The 20,370-nt window shown below is 42.8% G+C and overlaps 1 protein-coding gene across 1 annotated transcript in view; it reads left to right on the forward strand.

Annotated features, from left to right (window-relative positions):
• The first annotated feature begins 4,797 nt into the window (after positions 1-4,797).
• The window catches only part of LOC141074848 (uncharacterized), a 40,764-nt gene continuing 25,191 nt past the window's right edge, over positions 4,798-20,370 (forward strand). The window contains exons 1-2 of the mRNA XM_073562114.1: positions 4,798-4,951; positions 5,062-6,105. Of these exons, the coding sequence (XP_073418215.1) occupies positions 5,297-6,105 (809 nt within the window). The 5' untranslated portion in view covers positions 4,798-4,951; positions 5,062-5,296. The remainder of the gene's footprint in view (positions 4,952-5,061; positions 6,106-20,370) is intronic.

Below are 20,370 nucleotides of genomic sequence, written 5' to 3' on the forward strand. Positions count from 1 at the left end.
AAGTCCTTCTATAACGCTCTATCCCAATTCATTACAAAGAGTTCTCCCCTTGTTTTCCCCCATCTTGCTCTCCATGCGGTGTTAAAAAAATCTAAGGCTACTTTCAGACTTGCGTTACCAGGCGCAGTGCTCGGCCGCCGCTAAGCTCCACCACCGGCCGCACCCACTCAGGTCATCTCCTCCTATGGTCGCATGACACTGCATGCGATCAGAGTACCCTATATTTAGCATTGGGTATACTGGCCGTGTGCTGGTATGTTTTTGCCGGCGCATGCGCCCTTTTTGCGCTGCGCCGATGTGCGCCAACCGCACCTTGTTGCATTTTTGTGCACTCGGCGCACTGCAAAAAGTGCGCATGCGCCAGCAAAAACATTCCAACGCACAGCCAGTGTACCCAACGTTAATTATAGCGTACGCTGATCGCATGCAGCGTCATGCAACCATAGGAGGAGATGACCGGAGGGGGCGCGGCCGGAGGCGGAGCTTAGAGGCGGCAAGGGGGCTGCGCCTGGTAACGCAAGTCTGAAAGTAGCCTAACAATAATCATCACTCAACACGCACCAGAGCATCCCCTGCGGCATCGCGCCTTTCCTCTTCAGAGCATCCCCTGCGGCATCGCGCCTTTCCTCTTCAGAGCATCCCCTGCGGCATCGCGCCTTTCCTCTTCAGAGCATCCCCTGCGGCATCGCGCCTTTCCTCTTCAGAGCATCCCCTGCGGCATCGCGCCTTTCCTCTTCAGAGCATCCCCTGCGGCATCGCGCCTTTCCTCTTCAGAGCATCCCCTGCGGCATCGCGCCTTTCCTCTTCAGAGCATCCCCTGCGGCATCGCGCCTTTCCTCTTCAGAGCATCCCCTGCGGCATCGCTCCTTTCCTCTTCTGGCCAGGTAGCTTCTAGATGGCGCAGGCGTGCTGATGACATAACGTCACGAACACCTGCGTCATATAGATATCGCCGGACAGGAAGCTGATGATGGTTTCCATCAGCTCTGCTGCCCTCTTCTGCTGTGCCCATTGGAGCTGCAGGAGCGCTCTCTGCCCGGCGTGCTGCTATTGATAAGGGCAATCTGCCCATGGGCCCCCAGAACATCGGGCTACGAGTGACAAACAAGATTGCCCTATTATAAGCCACCACTAAACAGGCCCCTTCCACCTCTGAGCCCCGATGCCGGTGCACGGGTAGTATGTCCGTCCCTGCATATTAAACTGGTAGGTAGCGTGCACTCTAGTCAAATATAGACGAGGTGCAGGTGCAACGGACCAGTAGGTCCTAATCACAAGTTAATTTAATTCACCGCACACTCAGACAGACTTTATGCAAATAGGTGTTCATTTTATTACATGTGGGAGCCAAACAGGAGTATAGCACACAGTGGAGGCGATATAAATAAAAGTCGTTTCGGCTCAGCCCGAGCCTTTATCATATTACCGCTTATTCCAATATTGGAGGTTTGTATAGGGTGCAGAAGGAGAGGAGAATCTCTCCAGAAGAAATACCAAGATAAATGGCTGATGTGTGCTGAGAGAAGGAAGCGCTCCCGCGCCTGTCAGAGGTGGCGTCCTGCATATTAGACATTCTTCTTAACCGGTCGGTTCACTAGTACAAGTCAAGTGTGATTGTAAGCTCAATACGAGATGTATTGAAAAGCCATGAACAATAAGGGTGTGTGCACATGCTGCGGATTCTGTTGCGGATCCGCTGCTGATTTGGCCGCTGCGGATCGGCAGCAGTTTTTGCTGCAGTGTACAGTACCATAATATCCTATGGATATCAAAAACCGCAGTGCAGACGGTGCAGATTTTTCAGCGCGGTTTTCCTGCGGTTTCTAAACTGCAGAAATAATTGACATGTCAATTCTTTCTGCGGATTCCGCTGCGGTTTGCCATCTCCTCCATTGTAGAGCTGAAAAACCGCAGGGCAAAACCGCAGGTCTTTTGACCTGCAGATTTACCTGCGGATTTCACAAAATTCGCGCGGCCAAATCCGCATCCCAATCCGCAGCGTGTGCATGTAGCCTTATATGGAAGGGAGATGTTTCAGAAGCGAAAATGCTGCCCTCCAACATCACTCTGCAAACCATTCAGTGACTACAAAACTGATCGGCCTCAGACATAGAACAAACAATCAAATTCAGCGACTGGTGATGTCTTTTTTTTGTTTGGAGTCATTGTCTTACCTTTTTTTTTTTTTTCATCCTGCCTAATATCCCGCAATGATAATATTTTCTGATAGTGGCCGGTCTCTGCCATGTGCCATTTTATAACTTCCTCTAGAGCTCCATAAAGTAGTTATGGCACCATACTGTGCTCCCTGAATATAAAGTCTCTATAATCTGTACTTTCTGAATATAATACTGCCACTATATAATCCAAATATAATACTGCTACACATTGTGTAACCCAAATATAATACTACCACACTGATAATCCTGCCACGCAATGTGTAATCCAAATACACAGAGGGTACAGAAAGTATTCAGTATTCAGCATTATTTTGACCTGCAGATTTACCAGCGGATTTTACAAAATCCGCATGGCCAATTCTGCACCCCAATCCGCAGCGTGTGCACGTACCCTAAGTCTTTTTCCATGTCTGATTTCCCCAGCAGTTTTCCATTTAGTAAGTAATTGTAGCATCTGTTTCGTCTTCCCATGTGCATAACCTTACACTTATCTGTGTTAAACCTCATTTGCCATTTTTCAGCCCAATTCTCCAATTTACTCAAATCTGTCTGTAGTTGCAAACTGTCCTCCTTTGTGTTAACTACCTTACATAGTTTTGTATCATCTGCAAATACTGATATTTTACTGTGTAAGCCATCCACTAGATCATTAATAAATATATTAAATAGTAGGGGGCCCAATACAGACCCCTGTGGTACCCCACTAGTAACCCTGGCCCAATCTGAGGATGCCCCATTAATAACCACTCTTTGTTTTCTATCACTAAGCCAGCTACCTACCCATCTACACACATTTTCCCCTAGCCCAAGCTTTCTCATCTTACTTAGGCTGGTTTCACATTTGCGTTTTTTTGCGCTGGAAAAAAACGCTTACGTGTGCATGCGTTTTTTCCCCTATATTTAACATGGGTGCGCATACCTGCGCGCTGGCATGCGCACGTATGCGATTTTCATGCGCTGCGTTTTTTTGGGGTGTGCGTTTGTATTTTCCAGACGCAGCATGTTGCATTTTTTGGCCCTGCAAAAAAGCGCATGCGCACGTATGCGCACGTTTTGCGCTAAAAATGGCCATTATAGCCTATGGATGCGCATACGTGCGCACTGGCATGCGCATGTAAGCGTTTTTTTAGCGCTGCGTTTTTTTGGTGGTGTCCACTTGTTGTACTAGTTATAATCTTCTAAAGTCAAAAAAAAAAAGTCTATATAAAGGAGGTGCCTGCCAAAACTCTGCCACTACTACACTGACAGATTGGAGAGCAGACAGTCAACAAGGAACCCATCTTCTATCAGCGAAGAATGTGAGTATATTACATTATATGCCTGTCCTTTTAAATTATGTATGTACTAATGATTTTTATTATTTTTACATGCAGTATGTCTTCAGAATCCGAGTATTCCCCATCGCGGCAGGAATTGGCGCAAGCAGACCGTGAGGTGATTATTTTCGTGCATCTGGTAAGTATATCTGCAGCTTCTCCAAATCTCTTACGTTTTTTTCAACTTTTTTAAGACATCGTCATCATCATCTTCTGCGGACGGGACTAGTGAGGGCGAAGAGCAGGAGCAGCGAAGCCAAGTCCCGGTGGTGATACGGAATGTATGTATCAAATGATTTGTAATGTTCTTTATTTTTTATCTTCTATTTTTACTCTTTTTTATGTTTCTTTTTTTGTAACTTTTTATTCAATTTAAATTTGATTATTCTAATGAATGTGTTTTGTCTAGGTTCCACAACGGGATGAAGACGTCTACCTGGATAATGAGCAGCTCATCAGCCTGGTCCAGGAGCGTTCGCCGTTGTGGGACAGCCGTGACCGGCTGCACAAGGACATTGTGGTGACCCGGCGGCTATGGAATGAGGTGGCCGCAGCGTTGATGGATGGCTGGGACAGCGCCACAGCATCCTCCAAAAAGGCGTTTATTGAGTATTTCCCTGCTCTGTATTGTGCCGCAGTGACTGTTGTCCTTGACGGCACTGTTGGGTTTCGTGCTAGGCATATTCTAGCAGGAAACCCAACAGTGTCATCGGGGTCTACAGTGACTGCTTTGAGTATTGTATTGCTACATTGTGCCGCAGTGACTGTTGTCCTTGACGGCACTGTTGGGTTTCGTGCTAGGTGTATTCTAGCAGGAAACCCAACAGTGTCATCGGGGTCTACAGTGACTGCTTTGAGTATTGTATTGCTACATTGTGCCGCAGTGACTGTTGTCCTTGACGGCACTGTTGGGTTTCGTGCTAGGTGTATTCTAGCAGGAAACCCAACAGTGTCATCAGGGTCTACAGTGACTGCTTTGAGTATTGTATTGCTACATTGTGCCGCAGTGACTGTTGTCCTTGACGGCACTGTTGGGTTTCGTGCTAGGTGTATTCTAGCAGGAAACCCAACAGTGTCATCGGGGTCTACAGTGACTGCTTTGAGTATTGTATTGCTACATTGTGCCGCAGTGACTGTTGTCCTTGACGGCACTGTTGGGTTTCGTGCTAGGTGTATTCTAGCATGAAACCCAACAGTGTCATCGGGGTCTACAGTGACTGCTTTGAGTATTGTATTGCTATATTGTGCCGCATTGACTGTTGTCCTTGACGGCACTGTTTTTTTTTTAACAACAGTGGACAAAGTCCGAACACGTTGGCGTTCGATCAAGGACCGCTTCAACAGTGATGTTCGTGCTGAGGGCCAGGTTCGCAGTGGATCTGCGTCAAGGACCAGAACTAGATACTGTCACTATCACGCGTTGCAGTTCCTAAGACCGGTCCTTGCCACGAGATCGTAAGTATTATAAATTTTGGGTTTTTATTTTTATTAATCTGTGTTTTTCTAATCCACAGCTGATGCTTCTTGTAAAGGCATGGTAGTAATGATTTTCCTTTCTTCCACAGCACCTGGAGCAGCACCCTGCAACCTGGCCCTGGAGCGGTCCTTCCTCGGACGTCCTCTGACCCGTCCCAGCCATCCGACAGCCAGGAAGCACCTTGCAGGTCAACCACACACACAGCTGGTGACCAGGAAGCTGGGCCATCAGGTGTTCCCCTGTCCCAGGTCTCTGCCACTGGTTATGCGGGCACTACCCGCCAGCGGCAGAGGGCCTTGGACCGGAATGTCTTGCCCGAGTTTATGCATTTGAGCGAGGCCTTTAATTCCAGCCTCAAGTCACTGTCCGACAGAGTTGAAAGCGGTTTTGCACTCATGGAACGTAGTTTTAACCACTTTGAACACCGCTTCAATTCTGTAGAACAGCGCCTTGACTGTCTGGAGGCCGACCTCAACAGACCAGCACACCATTTTTTTAGTAAGATTGAAAAGGGCATGGCGGAACACCTTAGTCCTGAGCAACAGCTGAATGTGCTGCAGGCCTGCAACAATGCTTTCTTGCAGGCTATGCAGCATAATCGGTACGGTCAGCAGTCAGTGGTGTCATTTCCACCTGTGCCACCATTGACTCGCTTCACCTCACTACCGACTTGTGCTGCATACCACTGCACGGACACCTCTATTCAAAGCCAGGACACCCACCGTTACACCACCACAAGTCTGAGTGCAGCTGGTCACTTCACCGACACCACCATGGCAAGCGCTGCTCCTGTCTGGAGCACCACCGCCACTCCCATGCATGCGTGGAGCTCAGCCACCACTAGGCAAACATGGAACAGCCCTGCCGCTACAACAACATGTAGTAGCCCTGCCACCACCACTCTGCAAACCTGGACCATCACTGCCGCCACCAGTCCTCCTGCAAGGACGAGCACTGCCAACGAAGAGCAGCAGCAGCAGCCACCTCAGCAGCAGCAGCCACCTCAGCAGCAGCCACCTCAGCAGCAGCAGCAGCAGCCACCTCAGCAGCAGCAGCAGCCACCTCAGCAGCAGCAGCAGCCACCTCAGCAGCAGCAGCAGCCACCTCAGCAGCAGCCGCCACCTCAGCAGCAGCAGCAGCCACCTCAGCAGCAGCAGCAGCCACACCAGCAGACGGGGGACCTACATTCAATATTTGCCCCTAGTTCAAGGCGAAATCTATCAAGGCGGGCATTGGGCCAAAGTCGGTCTAGGCACACAAGCCTACGGCGACATGCCATTACAACTAATGTACCTGAACAGATTTCCTCTCCTCCAAGTGTTCCTAGTTTAATTCCCTTAACTGGACTACCTTCCCCACAAGTTTTGTTGCCCCTTCCCCTCAAACACCGTCTTCAACTGCAAGTGTTGCATATTCCCTGCACACCCCCAAATTGAAACCATCTGCCCCCAAACGCCGGAAAAAATAATTTTTTGGTTTATTTTTGTGATTAAAAATAAATTTACATTTGTGGTTCACCATTACAAAGTTTCATTAATGTTGTTTGCGCCGCTCACACACACTGATGGGTAAATACATGTTAAAAACCAACCCAAGGCCTAGTATAGTCATATGTGAAATAACACGGACTAGTATAGTAATACCAAGGCCTAGTGTAATAACTCGAGTTTTACCAACTTGGATCTGGTTTCATGAAAAACAAACTGTTGAAACTTGTCTTAAAAATAAGTTTCTTTCTAGTTTCACCAGTTTGTTTTTTGTGAAACAAGATGCTAGTTGTTAAAAATCGAGTTATTACAGTAGGCCTTGGTATGACTATACTAGGCCGTGGTATTTCACATATTACTATACTACTAGCCCCAAGGCCTACTATACTCATATTTGAAATACCACGGCCTAGTGTAGTCATTACAAGGCCTAGTGTAATAACTCTAGTTTTACCAACTAGAATCTGGTTTCATGAAAAACAAACTGTTGAAACTTGTCTAAAAAATAAGTTTCTTTCTAGTTTCACCAGTTTGTTTTTTGTGAAACAAGATGCTAGTTGTTAAAAATCGAGTTATTACAGTAGGCCTTGGTATGACTATACTAGGCCGTGGTATTTCACATATTACTATACTACTAGCCCCAAGGCCTACTATACTCATATTTGAAATACCACGGCCTAGTGTAGTCATTACAAGGCCTAGTGTAATACTCGAGTTTTACCAACTAGAATCTGGTTTCATGAAAAACAAACTGTTGAAACTTGTCAAGTTTCACCAGTTTGTTTTTCGTGAAACAAGATCCTAGTTGGCAAAAATCGAGTAGGCCTTGGTATGACTATACTAGGCCGTGGTATTTCACATATGACTATACTAGTAGGCCCAAGGCCTACTATACTCATATTTGAAATACCACGGCCTAGTATAGTCATTCCAAGGCCTAGTGTAATAACTTGTAAGTTGGAATGGAGCAGATTACATTCATCCACTCAATGCTGACTTGTATTCCCCATGGACTTTCATTGGGGTTGGGTTTTGAGGGTTGTGTTTTGAGAAAATCACATACTTTTTTTTCAACTAGTTGCACAATTTTCTCTTGAAAAAAATTGGTTTCCCGATTCATGGCCTGCAGCTTTGCTCGTTCCAATATATTTTTATTTAATTGGAGTTTAAAAAATATAGTGCACTCAGTAATGGTATCAAATAAGGTTTTTTATTACCATAAACAAACAAAAACATTACACCATTTCATCTTGCCAGTGCACCCGTCCTACATCAGAAATAAAGTAGGCCGCAAATTGGTCCCTCATTTGGCCAACTTCAACGGATGACCTGAGAGTGTGCTGAGTGAATTCAGGCAATGGGTTAGGAGCATCATCGTCCAGTTCAAAGGTCGGGTGCTCTTTAGCCATCACAAAGTTATGTAGAACCACACAGGCCTTCACCACCTCATCAACTGTTTCAAGTTTAAGATTAATGGCCGTGCCCAGAATTCGCCATCTGGAGACAAGAATCCCAAAAGCACACTCGACAGTTCTTCTGGCCCTGGTCAGCCTGTAATTAAATATTTTTTTGGTGTGGTCCAAGTCCCGGCTGGAGTAGGGTTTCAGTAAGTTTCCGCACATTTGAAAAGCCTCATCGTCAACCATTACAAAGGGCAGTGGCGGAGCTTCGGTGTGAGGAAGAGGCCGTGGCATAGGGAAATTAAATTGGTTGCCATACAACCTCCGGCCCATGTCTGAGTTTTTAAAAGCCTGTGAGTCATTACCACGGCCAAATGCTCCAATGTCCACTGCTACAAACATACATCCGGCATCCGCAATCGCCATGAGTACTATTGAAAAGTACTTTTTGTAATTATAGTACTCAGATCCCGTTCTTTGGGGTTTGATGATCCGTATGTGTTTACCATCAACAGCTCCCAAACAGTTGGGGAAATTGCATACTGTCCAGAATTTGTCAGCAATTTCCATCCACTTTTCAGCGGTGGGCAGGGGCATAAATTCTGGGCAAAGAACATTCCAGAGAGCCCGGCAGGTGTCAGCAACAATTCCAGACAAGGTAGAGATTCCAATACGGTACTGGAAGTGTAGTGAAGATAGGGTTTCTCCAGTCGCCAGGAATCTGTGAACAGACAAAGAAGTAAAATTAATATTTATGTATATTATTTTAAAAAACTATAAAATAAAATATTAGTACATTCACGAAAACTAATTACCCAAGGTTTTGAATACTAAATTTAAAAAAAAAACATCAGACCGCACCCCTTGGTTTTTAAAACATACCGTAATGTCACCAGTAGCCGTTCCTCAGGAGGAATCGCACGACGGAGCTGTGTGTCCTGTCTCCGGATGGATTGTTGGACACGAGCAAGCAAATCCATGAAACTTTCGTGGGACATCCGGATATAATCTGTAAATTTCTCCGGGTTTGACTGGAGCTCGCTGTAGAGGGTGTGGTATGCCCCACGGCTCTCCCGGAGTTCAACAATCGGATGTATCCACATACGCCGCCGTCTTCGCTGCCTCTCTCTCTTCCTTTGTTCATGGCAAGTAACTGCATATGCCTGAGCCATCGCGATGTCCAAATCCAAGTTGAAGTGAAAACTCTTCCAGCGCAGATCCATGGTCACGAGAAGAATCAAGCAAATGTGAAGAATACTGTAGACAGGGTCTATATATTAACATACCACACCCACAATGAAGTCCCATTGGTCTTGTGTGTTGTTGAATGGTTGTTTTTTCTTTTTTTGGGGTTTTTTCCAAAGTCTGTAAAAAAACGCAAACGCACAAAAACCGCATACAAACGCACAAAAACGCTGCGTTTTTTTCCTGCATGCGCATAAAAATGCTTGAAAAAAACGCAGCGTTTGTATGCATTTGTATGCGTTTTTTTAATGCGTTTTTTTGCGGGAAAAACGCGCAGCAAAAAAAAGCAAGTGTGAAACTAGCCTTACCAAGCTTTTATGTGGGACAGTGTCAAATGCTTTAGAGAAGTCGAGATAAATGACATCCAATGATTCTCCTTGGTCCATTTGAGAGCTTACATCCTCATAGATGCTGATCAGGTTAGATTGACAGGAGCGATCCTTCATAAATCCATGTTGATATGGAGTTAAACATTTATTAACATTGAGATATCCCATAATGGTATCCCTTAGAAACCCTTCAAAAATGTTACCCACAACAGATGTTAAGCTTACCGGCCTATAGGTTCCAGGTTCCCTTTTACACCCCTTTTTGAATATTGGTACCACATTTGCTTGCCGCCAATCAAAAGGAACAGACCCTGTTTCTATAGAGTCTTTAAATATAAGGAATAGAGGCCTGTCTATCACATTACTTAACTCCCTTAATACCAGAGGGTGAATGCCATCAGGGCCTGGTGATTTGTCAATTTTAATCTTACTAAGGCGGTTCTGCACTTCTTCCTGGGTTAGGCAGGTAATACTTAATGGGGAGTTTACATTATCACTCTGCATTTCCCCTGGGAAATCCTTTTCCTGTGTGAACACTGTTGAGAAAAAAGTATTTAAAACATTTGCTTTTCCCACATCGCTCTCTATGATTTCACCCTCATTGTTCTTTAAAGGGCCGACACCATCAATTTTAATCATTTTACTGTTTATATAATTAAAAAATAGTTTGGGTTTTTTTACTTTCCTTAGCAATGAGTCTCTCAGTTTCCACTTTTGCTAAATGTATTTGTTTTTTACACATTTTATTTTTTTCTCTGTAACTTTTTAATGCTTCTTCATTGCCTTCTTGTTTTAGCTTCTTAAATGCTTTGTTCTTGTTATTTATTTTTTCCCTTTGTACATCCTTATTTAGCCACATTGGTGTTCTCCTGTTCCTAGCCCTTTTATTTCTGTACGGTATGGCTAGCTCGCAGTGGGTGTGTAAAACTGATTTAAATATTTCCCATTTATTTTCTGTGCTCCTATTTTTGAGGACATTGTCCCAATCAATTCGGCGAAGGTCCTCTCTAAGCTGATCAAACTTTGCTTTCCTGAAATTCAGCGTTTTCATAACCCCCTTCCAGGGCACCTTACTGAAGGACAAGTGGAATTGTATTATACTGTGGTCACTGCTCCCTTGGTGCCCATCGACTCGGACTTCTGTTATTCTATCTGGCCTGTTGCTTAACATTAAGTCCAGAAGGGCTGTCCCTCTAGTTGGGCCCTGCACAAGTGGTGACAGATAATTATCCTTGGTCACTGACAGAAATTGGTTTCCTTTCTGAGATCCGCAGGTTTCAGTTTCCCAGTCTATGTCGGGGTAGTTGAAGTCCCCCATGATAATCACCTCATTGTGATTTGCTGCTTTGTCTATTTGTTTCAATAATACATTCTCAGTGGTTTCTGTTATATTTGGTGGCTTATAACAAACCCCTATGAGGATTTTATTACTTTTCCCTCCTTGTATCTCCACCCATAGAGACTCCACCTCTTCATTTCCCTCTTGTACATCTTCTCTTAGTGTGGGCTTTAAAGTGGACTTTATATATAGACAGACTCCACCCCCTTTCCTTTTTTTACGATCCCTCCTAAACAAATCATATCCTTGCAAGTAAGCCGCCCAGTCATAGCTGTCGTCTAACCATGTCTCAGTTATTCCTACTATGTCATATTTTTCCTCATACATTACCAACTCCAGATCTTCAATCTTATTGGTCAGGCTTCTTGCATTGGTCAGCATGCAGGAAGGAAGTTTTGCTTCATTTTTCTTAGCTTCCTTCTGAGTACCCTGTCTTGGGTCCTCTGTACCACATCTAGTATCCTTGATTAGTTTGACACCTCATATCAAAATTTTACACTCTGATAGAAGCTAAGACATATAATACATCTGCTTATGCCAAATTTAAACACTGTGGACACTGTCGACATGGAAATATTGTTTTCTTACATTGTTAGTGGGTACCTTTAATTGACAAAACTGCATTAAGTTTCAGATTACAATCCTCATTCCTGCATTCATTTTCAACCAATTTGATATTCAGTTTGCAGCTTTATCCAAGTTTCCAATTTTTCATTTGTGGGAATATCTCTCCCAGTAATACAGGCTGGGTATGATGAATCTAGGGGGTTGCTGTCTTTATTAGCTCATATATATCAGCCCATATATCTATAGCTTGTTTTTTGTCTGCCCTCCCTGAGACTGTAGATACTTCCCTCCCACCTGTTTCTGCAATTTCAATGTTAATATACTGTATATGTGTATGTGTGGGGGGGGTTCCTGTACCTTTATGTTCTAGGTATTTATTAATTGCATTTACATCTAGACTGACTTTTCTACCATGATGAGGATTGCTTCTATCAGATTTGTCCACATTTTATGATAAATCTGGCTTGGGGACCGCGGTGTACCCAGGTCTGGAATGACTGATGACTTTGTTGTGTCCTTTAACCTCACTGCGTGTGGGGATATATATGGATGGCTGCTAGGTGTTACCTTTGCTCTCCTACGATCTATAGAGTTTCACAATACATAACTATTCTAATCCCGCACATACCTGTTTAAACCGAGTTCATGTGAGTGCAGTGGACTTTCCCTCTGTGAAGTGCAATATTCTTGCCTTATACTATATGGATACTCAATATTACACAATCAGTTAAGTATTTTCCATACATCTGGGGGTTTCAAAGGTTTTGGGGCAACTGTCTAAAAATTGCAGGTGTTTGCTTAACTTGTTGCCCATTTTTAAACTTTCAATACAACTGTCCGTGATTGTCCGTTGATGTGTGACTAATAGTTTGGTCTCTCCATCATGTTTATTGCAGTATTTTGCTCTTGTGCGATATATACATAACACAGTTTTATTAGGAATGTGTGCTGCAAGTTGACGTGTCATCTCTGATGGCGTCACCTTTCCATGAATTGTCTACAGCCCCACATGTGAGTATATGACTGACATGACTGTAAACAGTACAGAGCAAGAGAAAATGCATTCACCTCTCACCTAAAGTACAAAGTTATGGATCAATTCCGATAAAAGCTAAATAACCAACACAACAGCGTAAACCCGGCGTAGTGAAACCTCCACCAGGGGGAGCTGGTGAGGGTAGAGAGGTTACACATTAAGTGTAGCAAAACTGAGCAACCGCACTGGTGACACAGGTAATGAGAAAATGGTCAGACGAACCGAGTCAGAAACTAGCAGGAGCAGACGTACCAGAATTAGCAGCAATACACGTAGTCAAAATACCAAGCCAAGGGTCAAAAAGCCAAACATGGAAGACGTGGTCAGGGGTACAAGCCAGGGAATCAAAAGCCAGACAGAGAACGTAGCCGCAGAGACGAATACCAAGAGACGGGGTCAGAGATCAGTCCGGGTCATACACGTGGATACAAGTCAAAGGCAGGAAGAGCACCAAGGTACAAGGGTCAGAGGCTCTGAATTAGAAGCTAGAGCCATCACTAACACTGGTCAGCAGGCTGTGATGGATTGAAATAGCCCAGCTAGCTCCAGAATGAGGTCGAGGAGATTAACCCCTGCATAACCAGTCCAGAGAGAGGACAGCAGGAAATAAACTCTAGACTGGACCATGACACCTGGTACACCAGGCACATGAGGTCATGGCATGTAAAATATAGGTTGTGTAGCCACCAGCATCACGTCATAATGAATGCCATGTGGAGTGTTCACATTATGCAAATATGCTGCATTCTAGGGCTGTAAAGTGGAGAGTTGTAAAGTGAAAAGTAAAGCTCAAAGTTGATAGTAGAGCGATAAAGTAGAGAGTAGAGTTCTAAAGTGGAAAGTAGATCTATAATTTGGAGATTAGAGCAGTAAATTGGAGAGTAGAGCTTGTGGTAGATCGGCTCACTTGGCTGCACACGGAGGTAGACACAGGTACACTGTCTCTTTAAATCTTCTCCTAGTTTATTATATACATGTGACATAAACAAGTGCAAAGTGAAAATAAACAAAACACGACCCTTCAGGCAAAATAGGAAAATAAAACAAATTGGTATACAGTCTCTGCAGCTGTAGGGATCTACCCGCTCAGGATATTCAAGCGGTTTGAGTATGGTTTAACACAAATACTTCTCTGGAGCTGTCGGCTGGGCACACCGAACATCAAATGTCTGTTTACCTTCTAAACTCCACCCTGTTGGGGAGATATTGTGAACAGCCTCCCACCCGCTCGTCAGCTGTTGACGAAAAAGCCTAACCATTAAAATGGCCTATTAACCCCTCTCAGCACTTAGTATACTGAAGCAAACTTCTAGGTTTCAGATCACTGAAGCTAATAGCCTCAGTGAAACATACTGTATCTCCCCTCCAGTACTTTGCCAGTGACTTTGTCACAAGCTGTAATTTGCAGAGAAGATCTGTAAAGTAGAGATTAGAGCTGTAAAGTGGAAACCATACAAGAAGGGTTGGAAGCTATATGCCATAAAATCAACAAAGTTTTATTAAACAAGTTAAAATGCATTACAGCACAATGTGATACAAGTGGGGGCAATAAATGCAAAGAAAAAGGCCTATAGACCAGGCACATAGGGTTAAAAAAATGCGTATATATGAATCCTATAGTCAATCTATATAAAGATGTATAATATAAAATGAGAATAGTTTAGAATAGTTAATGGAGCTTTAGAAAATAAAGCTTCCAGGAGAGAAATTTCTCAGATTGATCTATATCTAGTGTAAACTTCAAAGATCCTATTCAAAACCCCATTACATAAAAGCTTGCAGAATCCTAATCCTTAAATGGCAGAAATGTATATATACTAATTAGATGCATAGTGCAAAGTGTAATCAGGCATGCTACAGAAGGTAATGCATAGTGCAATATATAGAGCACGCAAGTTATAATAGATATGGCATACAAAAAGCCATGTAGGAAAAGGAAAGGGTTACTGCTGCTAGGCAAATACCGTACTTGGATGGCCATGGCACCCCTGACGTGCGTTCCGCGATTAGACTTCTTCTCAAGGGAGTGCAGCAGTAACCCTTTCCTTTTCCTACATTTCTTTTTGTATGCCATATCTGTTATAACTTGCATGCTCTGTATATTGCACTATGCATTACCTTCTGTAGCATGCCTGTTTACACTTTGCACTATGCATCTAATTAGTGTAAATACATTTCTGCCATTTAAGGATTAGGATTCTGCAAGCTTTTATGTAATGGGGTTTTGAATAGGATCTTTGTTGTTTACACTAGATATATTGTAGGTCAATCTGAGAAATTTCTCTCCTGGAAGCTTTATTTTCTAAAGCTCCATTAACTATTCTAAACTATTCTCATTTTATATTATACATCTTTATATAGTTTGACTATAGCATTCATACATATGCATTTTTTGAACCCTATGTGCCTGGTCTATAGGCCTTTTTCTTTGCATTTATTGCCCCCACTTGTATCATTGTGCTGTAATGCATTTTGACTTGTTTATAATAAAACTTTATTGATTTTATGGCATATAGCTTCCAACCCTTCTTGTATGATTTATATATAAATGGAAGTGCCTCTCAACTAGACAATATATAATACTGTGAAGCTTAAAGTGGAAGGTAGAGTTGTGAATTAGAGAGTTGCGCTGTAAAGTGGAGAGTAGAGCTGTAAAGTGGAGACTAGAGCTGTAAATTACAGAGTAGAGCTGTAAAGTGGAGAGTAGAGCTGAAATGTGGAGAGCAGAGCTGTAAATTACAGAGTAGAGCTGTAAAGTGGAGAGTTGTTAAGTGGATAGAAAAGCTTTAAAGTGGAGAGTAAGTTTGTAAAGTAGAGAGTAAAGTTGTGAAGTGGAGTGTAGCGATATAATGTGGAGCTTAGAGTTGTAAAGTGGAGAGTAGAGCTGTAATGTGGAAATTAGAGTGGTAAGTGGAGAGCAGACTTGTAAATTGAAGAGCAGAGTTGTAAAGTAAAGAGTAGAGCTGTAATGTGGAGAGTAGAGCTGTAATGTGGAGAGTAGAGCTGTAAAGTAGATAGTAGAGTTGTAATGTGGAGAGTAAAGCTGTAATGTGGAGAGTAGAGCTGTAAAGTAGAGATTAGAGCTGTAATGTGGAGAGTAGAGCTGTAATGTGGAGAGTAGAGCTGTAATGTGGAGAGTAGAGCTGTAAAGTAGAGAGTAGAGCTATAATGTGGAGAGTAAAGCTGTAATGTGGAGAGTAGAGCTGTAAAGTGGAGATTAGAGCTGTAAAGTGGAGAGTAGAGCTGTAAAGTGGAGAGTAGAGCTGTAAAGTGGAGAGTAGAGCTGTAATGTGGAGAGTAGAGCTGTAAATTGAAGAGTAGAGCTGTAAAGTGATGAGTAGAGCTGTAAAGTGGAGAATAGAGCTGTAAAGTGGAGATTAGAGCTGTAATTTCGTGAGTAGAGCTGTAATGTGGAGAGTAGAGCTGTACATTGAAGAGTAGAGCTGTAAAGTGGAGAGTAGAGCTGTAAAGTGGAGATAAGAGCTGTAAAGTGGATATTAGAGCTGCAAATTGGAGAGTAGAGCTGTAGAGAGTAGAGCTGTAAAGTAGAGATTAGAGCTGTAATGTGGAGAGTAGAGCTGTAATGTGGAGAGTAGAGCTGTAAAGTAGAGAGTAGAGCTGTAATGTGGGAGTAAAGCTGTAATGTGGAGAGTAGAGCTGTAAAGTGGAGAGTAGAGCTGTAAAGTGGAGAGTAGAGCTGTAAAGTGGAGATTAGAGCTGTAATGTGGAGATTAGAGCTGTAATGTGGAGAGTAGAGCTGAAAAGTGATGAGTAGAGCGGTAAAGTGGAGAATAGAGCTGTAAAGTGGAGAATAAAGCTGTAAAGTGGAGATTAGAGCTGTAATTTGGTGAGTATAGCTGTAATGTGGAGAGTAGAGCTGTACATTGAAGAGTAGAGCTGTAAAGTAGAGAGTAGAGCTGTAAAGTGGAGACTAGAGCTGTAAATTACAGAGTAGAGCTGTAAAGTGGAGAGTAGAGCTGAAATGTGGAGAGCAGAGCTGTAAATTACAGAGTAGAGCTGTAAAGTGGAGAGTTGTTAAGTGGATAGAAAAGCTTTAAAGTGGAGAGTAAGTTTGTAAAGTAGAGAGTAAAGTTGTGAAGTGGAGTGTAGCGATATAATGTGGAGCTTAGAGTTGTAAAGTGGAGAGTAGAGCTGTAATGTGGAAATTAGAGTGGTAAGTGGAGAGCAGACTTGTAAATTGAAAAGCAGAGCTGTAAAGTAAAGAGTAGAGCTGTAATGTGGAGAGTAGAGCTGTAATGTGGAGAGTAGAGCTGTAAAGTAGATAGTAGAGTTGTAATGTGGAGAGTAAAGCTGTAATGTGGAGAGTAGAGCTGTAAAGTAGAGATTAGAGCTGTAATGTGGAGAGTAGAGCTGTAATGTGGAGAGTAGAGCTGTAATGTGGAGAGTAGAGCAGTAAAGTAGAGAGTAGAGCTGTAAAGTGGAGAGTAGAGCTGTAAAGTGGAGAGTAGAGCTGTAAAGTGGAGATTAGAGCTGTAATGTGGAGAGTAGAGCTGTAAATTGAAGAGAAGAGCTGAAAAGTGATGAGTAGAGCGGTAACGTGGAGAATAGAGCTGTAAAGTGGAGATTAGAGCTGTAATTTGGTGAGTATAGCTGTAATGTGGAGAGTAGAGCTGTACATTGAAGAGTAGAGCTGTAAAGTGGAGAGTAGAGTTGTAAAGTAGAGAGTAGAGCTGTAATGTGGAGATTAGAGCTGTAAAGTAGAGATTAGAGCTGTAATGTGGAGAGTAGAGCTGTAAATTGAAGAGTAGAGCTGTAAAGTGATGAGTAGAGCTGTAAAGTGGAGAGTAGAGCTGTAAAGTGGAGATAAGAGCTGTAATGTGGAGAGTAGAGCTGTAAAGTAGAGAGTAGAGCTGTAATGTGGAGAGTAGAGCTGTAAAGTAGAGATTAGAGCTGTAATGTGGAGAGTAGAGCTGTAAATTGAAGAGTAGAGCTGTAAAGTGATGAGTAGAGCTGTAAAGTGGAGAGTAGAGCTGTAAAGTGGAGATAAGAGCTGTAATGTGGAGAGTAGAGCTGTAAAGTAGAGAGTAGAGCTGTAAAGTGGAGAGTAGAGCTGTAAAGTGGAGATTAGAGCTGTAATGTGGAGAGTAGAGCTGTAAAATGGAGGGTAGAGTTGCAATGTGGAGAGTAGAGCTGTAAATTGGAGAGTAAAGCTGTAAAGTGGAGAGTAGAGCTGTAAATTGAAGAGTAGAGCTGTAAAGTGATGAGTAGAGCTGTAAAGTGGAGAATAGAGCTGTAAAGTGGAGATTAGAGCTGTAATTTCGTGAGTAGAGCTGTAATGTGGAGAGTAGAGCTGTACATTGAAGAGTAGAGCTGTAAAGTGGAGAGTAGAGCTGTAAAGTGGAGATAAGAGCTGTAAAGTGGATATTAGAGCTGCAAATTGGAGAGTAGAGCTGTAGAGAGTAGAGCTGTAAAGTAGAGATTAGAGCTGTAATGTGGAGAGTAGAGCTGTAATGTGGAGAGTAGAGCTGTAAAGTAGAGAGTAGAGCTGTAATGTGGGAGTAAAGCTGTAATGTGGAGAGTAGAGCTGTAAAGTGGAGAGTAGAGCTGTAAAGTGGAGAGTAGAGCTGTAAAGTGGAGATTAGAGCTGTAATGTGGAGATTAGAGCTGTAATGTGGAGAGTAGAGCTGAAAAGTGATGAGTAGAGCGGTAAAGTGGAGAATAGAGCTGTAAAGTGGAGAATAAAGCTGTAAAGTGGAGATTAGAGCTGTAATTTGGTGAGTATAGCTGTAAAGTGGAGAGTAGAGCTGTACATTGAAGAGTAGAGCTGTAAAGTAGAGAGTAGAGCTGTAAAGTGGAGACTAGAGCTGTAAATTACAGAGTAGAGCTGTAAAGTGGAGAGTAGAGCTGAAATGTGGAGAGCAGAGCTGTAAATTACAGAGTAGAGCTGTAAAGTGGAGAGTTGTTAAGTGGATAGAAAAGCTTTAAAGTGGAGAGTAAGTTTGTAAAGTAGAGAGTAAAGTTGTGAAGTGGAGTGTAGCGATATAATGTGGAGCTTAGAGTTGTAAAGTGGAGAGTAGAGCTGTAATGTGGAAATTAGAGTGGTAAGTGGAGAGCAGACTTGTAAATTGAAAAGCAGAGCTGTAAAGTAAAGAGTAGAGCTGTAATGTGGAGAGTAGAGCTGTAATGTAGAGAGTAGAGCTGTAAAGTAGATAGTAGAGTTGTAATGTGGAGAGTAAAGCTGTAATGTGGAGAGTAGAGCTGTAAAGTAGAGATTAGAGCTGTAATGTGGAGAGTAGAGCTGTAATGTGGAGAGTAGAGCTGTAATGTGGAGAGTAGAGCAGTAAAGTAGAGAGTAGAGCTGTAAAGTGGAGAGTAGAGCTGTAAAGTGGAGAGTAGAGCTGTAAAGTGGAGATTAGAGCTGTAATGTGGAGAGTAGAGCTGTAAATTGAAGAGAAGAGCTGAAAAGTGATGAGTAGAGCGGTAACGTGGAGAATAGAGCTGTAAAGTGGAGAATAAAGCTGTAAAGTGGAGATTAGAGCTGTAATTTGGTGAGTATAGCTGTAATGTGGAGAGTAGAGCTGTACATTGAAGAGTAGAGCTGTAAAGTGGAGAGTAGAGTTGTAAAGTAGAGAGTAGAGCTGTAATGTGGAGATTAGAGCTGTAAAGTAGAGATTAGAGCTGTAATGTGGAGAGTAGAGCTGTAAATTGAAGAGTAGAGCTGTAAAGTGATGAGTAGAGCTGTAAAGTGGAGAGTAGAGCTGTAAAGTGGAGATAAGAGCTGTAATGTGGAGAGTAGAGCTGTAAAGTAGAGAGTAGAGCTGTAATGTGGAGAGTAGAGCTGTAAAGTAGAGAATAGAGCTGTAATGTGGAGAGTAGAGCTGTAAATTGAAGAGTAGAGCTGTAAAGTGATGAGTAGAGCTGTAAAGTGGAGAGTAGAGCTGTAAAGTGGAGATAAGAGCTGTAATGTGGAGAGTAGAGCTGTAAAGTAGAGAGTAGAGCTGTAAAGTGGAGAGTAGAGCTGTAAAGTGGAGATTAGAGCTGTAATGTGGAGAGTAGAGCTGTAAAATGGAGGGTAGAGTTGCAATGTGGAGAGTAGAGCTGTAAATTGGAGAGTAAAGCTGTAAAGTGGAGAGTAGAGCTGTAAGGTGGAGAGTAGAGCTGTAGAGAGTAGAGCTGTAGAGAGTAGAGCTGTAAAGTGGAGAGTAGAGCTGTAAAATGGAGAGTAGAGCTGTAGAGAGTAGAGCTGTAAAGTAGAGAGTAGAGCTGTAATGTGGAGAGTAGAGCTGTAAAGTAGAGAGTAGAGCTGTAATGTGGAGAGTAGAGCTGTAGAGAGTAGAGCTGTAAAGTAGAGATTAGAGCTGTAATGTGAAGAGTAGAGCTGTAAATTTAAGAGTAGAGCTGTAAAGTAGAGAGAAGAGCTGTAGAGAGTAGAGATGAAAAGTGGAGATTGATGTATTGATGTAAAGTGGAGAGTAACCCACAAATCTTGGAGTCTAGGCCTAATTTAAAAAAAAAAATTCCAATTCCCAGCCTAACCAAGCCCTTACTTAACTGGTCATTTTTGGAGGACCCGATGAACAAACAAAAATAACCGTCATAAACTTCAAACAGATGCTATATATCAGACATAAAACTTTTATTAGCAGACACTGATATGAAATCCGCTAAAAAAATACAAACGCGCCAATAAGCAGCATAATTACAAACTATGATACTAGGTACTATGACAGAAGTGCTGATGAACCATAGTCAAATCAAACAACATCTGTGTATTAATAGGACGATAGGACACCTTCTTTGTAAACTTCCTTAAGCTTTTCAATAACTCTTTAGTAGTAAATTAACCATTTAAAGAGTAGAGTTGTGAATTAGAGAGTTGCGCTGTAAAGTGGAGAGTAGAGCTGTAAAGTGGAGACTAGAGCTGTAAATTACAGAGTAGAGCTGTAAAGTGGAGAGTTGTTAAGTGGATAGAAAAGCTTTAAAGTGGAGAGTAAGTTTGTAAAGTAGAGAGTAAAGTTGTGAAGTGGAGTGTA

The sequence above is a fragment of the Dendrobates tinctorius genome, unplaced genomic scaffold (assembly GCF_039654945.1).
Source record: "Dendrobates tinctorius isolate UK_male_01 unplaced genomic scaffold, ASM3965494v1 ptg000334l, whole genome shotgun sequence".
Lineage (NCBI taxonomy): Eukaryota > Metazoa > Chordata > Amphibia > Anura > Dendrobatidae > Dendrobates > Dendrobates tinctorius.